General features: G+C 40.4%; 1 protein-coding gene across 1 annotated transcript in view; it reads left to right on the top strand.

The window, feature by feature from the left end:
* WDFY4 (WDFY family member 4) overlaps nt 1–3,223 on the top strand; it is a gene marked incomplete at its 3' end in the record, with an annotated part of 48,055 nt that extends 44,832 nt beyond the window's left edge. The window contains exons 33-34 of the mRNA XM_010131051.1: nt 2,111–2,220; nt 3,126–3,223. Of these exons, the coding sequence (XP_010129353.1) occupies nt 2,111–2,220; nt 3,126–3,223 (208 nt within the window). The remainder of the gene's footprint in view (nt 1–2,110; nt 2,221–3,125) is intronic.
* Nucleotides 3,224–4,804: the final 1,581 nt, after the last annotated feature.

The raw sequence follows: 4,804 nt of genomic DNA, 5'->3' as shown, positions 1-4,804 counted from the left end.
TAAGTTTGTATCATTTAATTTGGAGGAGAGGAAGGTTACTAGAGTACTGAGTATTCTGGAGGCAATGGATTATCTTTCAGCAGGGAAGTGGAAGAGATACACTGCTTTTCAATCAGAAGGCTATTTTTTATATATGTGTATATATATATGTACATATATATATATACTAGTGAGCAGAAGATTTCCTACCACCTCTCTTGCCCAGAGGCAATTAGTAGGTGTATTTGTGGGTGTAATAAGCAAGGTACAGTGGATGTTAATAATGTAACACTTTATTCCATATTTTTCATTTTGAGCAGGGTGTTTGATTTCAGAGACACCCAGACAAACTTGCATGTTTGTCTAAGCAGAATCCTTACATTTGTACATAGGTTTAATTGCTACTCTTTATTAACCAAAACATCTGTGTAGTATCTGTTTTATTCATCCAGCATTTCCAGCAGCTTACTGACTTTGGAGGAGAAACTGCAGTTAATAAGCTTGAACTGATTTCAGCGGAGCTGGCTCATATGCCCATCATTAAAATGAGAATCTGGAAATCTTCCTGGGATGTGGGCTAGAATCACTTCACAAGAATGCAGGTGGTCATTCTCCGAGACATCTGCATGGGCTAGTTTAGGGAGATATTTTTTCTGATGCAGCAGCTATTCTTGTGTGGATACATTTAAAACATATATAAAACTGTGCACTTATCCTGTGAATCTATGGTTATTTTTACTTGGATCTGAGCTGCAAAGTCCTGGTTGTACTGAATCTGGGAGTTTTGCAGTTGACTTGGATAGGGCTAGAACATTCATACCCACTCTGTGTGCTCTTCTTACAGGTGATGTATCAGAGGTACTCTCGCTAATGTAAGCTGCAAACTCTGTTTTGTGAGAAGAAGCAAATAGTGGCTAATGCATTATTTACTATAGTGATGTTTGTTGTTTCTTCTGTGCTGCTGGTCTGAATGGTCTGAATTTCATCCGTTAATACAGTATGACATCAGAAATGAGCTCCTGATGTCCTTCCTTGATTGGTCTTATTCCAGTCAGAAAATAATTTCCAGACTAAAACTGTTGAAATGGGGTAAAGATTGCTTGTATGTAGCAAGAGCAGAAACGTTTAGGGAAAAAAGAATGGAAATGCTGGTGTTATCTAGAAGTCAAACATAGCAAATCTAGGGAATCAAAATTGTGGTATTTAAAAGAAAATCAGAAATAAAAATGGCAGCTTTGCATACCAAGAGATTTGACTTTGCCATGTAGTGCCTGTTTACAATCAAAAGAATGTAGTATGTAACTAGTGTCTATATATAATATCTATATTATTGACAGCACTTCTTTGAACAAGTCCAGGTTGTCTGGATGCCTTAACTAAGCCTGATGCATTTGTTCTAAGTATTACTGCTGTGCTGAAGTTCCTGGTGTCTTTTACCTATCAACTGCTAAATTACCTGACGTACACTCCACTGCACCCCCAAAGCAGCACTAACTCTTTTTGGCCCTGGTAATGTTCTCAATTATAATCACATCTACGTGATAGATACATATAATAATGCTAAAGCTTGCAGCTTTTTTGTGCTGAGTGCTTTACGAACTGAATGAACAATCATTGGTGTAAACAACTTAGAGTAAGCAAGGAGTTCAAGTGTAGGGTACAGCAAGGCTGTGTTTTCCTCGTAATGGGAAAGAAGAGATGATGAAATTCAGATCAAAGAGACAGCATACAACATGCTCAGGCAATGTGCAAGAAATCTGGATTCAGTGTGGCTACATCAGTACAGTCCTGTGTCCCTGCTAATTGAGATGAATTGCAGATACAAGTGCACTAGCAAGTGCAGGGATAAGACATGTACCACAGAGTGATCCACACGATCTTGGTGACTGCTCCCTGACTTTGAAAAGCAGACTGGCAGTGGTTGAGTTCCCGCTTTCTGTATGTCCTGCAGTATCATCAGATTGGTGTAAACCCTTAAGCCTGGGAGTACTGATCTATTAAATGAATCAAGTAGGAGTAAAAGCACAGCAATGTCATTAGCTTTTTCACTACCTTCAGACTACCTTCAGTTTGTTCTAAGTCTTGTTCCCTCATGTGCCCTCCCCCGCTTTTTTGTTTCGTTTTGTTACAGCTATCCGGAAGGTTTTGGGGTGGATGCAAGACCAAAGCTTGCTTCATATCACCAAATTTTCCTTGCACCCAGTGAAGAGGAAAAGGGCAGCCTGCCTGCTCCAGATGATGGTAATTTACGGCACGTGTTGTCTTTGACTTACAGAGCAGGAAAGACTGTGGCCTACAGTTATGTGAGCAGCTTGTGCAAGTATTACTTAATTGTTTCTTTAGGTTATGAGCACTGCAGGCACAGCATAGAGAAAGCGAAGTTGTGCTAAAAATCACATACTTTTTTATTCAAAATTCACATCCCACCTCCTCAAGAGTAATGGAGATCAGTTTGGATATCTTTTCCCCATGTTGTGGCCAGTATCAGTGCCCAGGTACATACCATTTGTAGCTCTATTTCTTTTTTCAAGGCCTGTTACGAGCTTGTGTTTATTGTACAGAGGAAGAAACATCTTGCTCTTTGAAGAGAAACACATTTTGAGCTGGATTCAGAGTGGGGGCTGTCAGCTGAACTCTGCAGAAGAGTAATGTTCTTGTTTATTTACTTATAATACATTGGCTTGGTTATGATGCCGTAAAATCAGTCTGATTTGCAGGAAAACACAGCAGAACAACTCAGCACTTTCTGGTACAGCTTCCTGTTGCAGTTTCACGTTGTTTTGTGACTTGGTTACTTTCCCCACACTATATCTAATAATATTTGGCAACAGAAAGGAATTTCCTTTATGTTCCTTAGCATTCTATGTATTATAAGATGATCATTAAAATTCTGATGGTTTTCCAAGAAACTAGTTAGAATCATCTGTCACTTGTACTTGTTTCTTTCAGAGAATTGTAATATAGTATATGTGCTGTGTTCTGCGCTAGACTAACTAGTCTGGCAGTAGACAAAGTGGAGCAACCCCACTGACTCCAGCAGTTACTCTGAAGCAGTGCTATTCCAAATTAGATGTTTTTGATTTTTCTGCTGTTTGACTTGTTACTCAAAAAATTATTCTTCATTTGTAGTTTCTTTTGTTTCCTAGTACGTCAGGAGGTTCTGAGAATAGTAGAAATCATCTGGAAGCAGCTAATTTCTCAGAGGCGGCAGGCTCTGGAAGACACTTACAAGATGGATCTTTCTGTAAAAGGAAATGACAAAGAAAGGGACATGAAGATAACAGAAATCACTCCTTTGTGGGAAGAAATTATGATGAAAGCTTGGCAACACTTATTAGGTCTCTGTTCTTTTATGGAACACTCATAGTAGTAAGCAAAGACACTGCAGGAAGTGTAGCGTGTAATGGAAAGCTGCTGATTCCTTGGTTATACCCTTCCTCTGCCCATCACCTGCTAGATAAAGCAGATTCTCAGTTTCTCTCATCCTGGATTGTGATTGCTTTCTGCGTCGTGCCCCAGCCCTTCTGTTATCACCTGGTCATGTTATAGGGCTCATGCTGTACTGCAAGAGAGATCTCTGTAGGTGACTGTATCCCACAGGAGAATTTCAAAGGGAGGGTATTTGGGTGAAGGAGGGCAGCCCAATGCATGTAGTGCTGTGGAGATCCTAAGTTCATTTCTGTGTAATGAAACTGACCTATGGCGACCTCTGTGAGGCTTTTAAATAAAAGTGAAGTACATGTTAATTCAATGCTCCTGTTATATAATAGAAGGAACAATCCAGCCAAGTGAGGCACTGCTATGTTGTGTCTTGTGTAAGAGGGATACGAACCCTCTACCTTGGTACAAGCTTAAATTCAAGTCTTACAAGCTTTTTCGTCTGTTCTGGCCCACAGCATCTGAAAAGAAGCTTCTCCAAAACAAGGCAGGGCCAGGCCTGTCACACAGCAAGCACAATTCCTGGAGTGAAAGCCTCTCTTCAGCGATTAGGTTGATACCTGGCCGAAACACAAAGGAAACAGCATGCAAATCTGAGGTAACTTTTGCTCTTTGTCATTTGCAGCTCTGTCACCAATCTGTCTTTGATATGGCTCTGGAGAGTTTGTCTGGCCTTGGGAGGCTTCTGAGTGTGTCTTTTGAGGTGTTTCATTGTAAATTAGACACTTAACTGCAGTAAAGGTTCCTTTTCTAGACTGATAGAAATAATCACTAAGAAATAGTCATTGATCTGAAGAACTTGGTTTGGCAGCCTTAACATATAATGTTTTAATGCATACTTCTTGCGTGAGGCCTAATTATTGCACCACAGGGAGAAACCCATGTATGTTTGTGCTTGCAGGGGTCTGCTTGGGTGAGCAAGGTGAGGAGATGCTGGCTTTGATGCTGCTTTTGACTTACATCTCTTAGGTAAACCTTGTCTTTCAGACACTGAATCAGTAGAAAGGATCGGGTATTACTATAGTACTGTCATTCTCTACTCCATATGAAGCTTTAAAGGTCCAAAGTTTAGTTTAGCTTCGAGAGATAAGGGATTGGTCTGGAGGGTGTGCAGCCTTCCTCCTGCCAGCAACGCAGCTGGACTATATTTTCCATGTGTAAGCCCCTCCTTTGCTGAGAGACAGCGCCATTTCCATGCTTTTGATGGGCGTTTGTCAAGAATACAAATAAAAAGCACCAGTTAGATATTACTTGTTAAAGTGTATTAGGGCTGGAGTAACCAGCTGTAGGGTAGGGCAGCAGCGCGTTGACGGAATAATCAGAGCTTTGGACTAAGCTTATGTTATTGCAGTACTGAACACTTTAAGGTCTTTTTTTTTATTCCTGC

The sequence above is a fragment of the Buceros rhinoceros genome, unplaced genomic scaffold (assembly GCF_000710305.1).
Source record: "Buceros rhinoceros silvestris isolate BGI_N320 unplaced genomic scaffold, ASM71030v1 scaffold9782, whole genome shotgun sequence".
Classification (NCBI taxonomy): Eukaryota; Metazoa; Chordata; class Aves; order Bucerotiformes; family Bucerotidae; genus Buceros; species Buceros rhinoceros.
The sequence above is the reverse complement of the archived record's forward strand: the minus strand, read 5'-3'. Positions and strand labels throughout refer to the sequence as shown.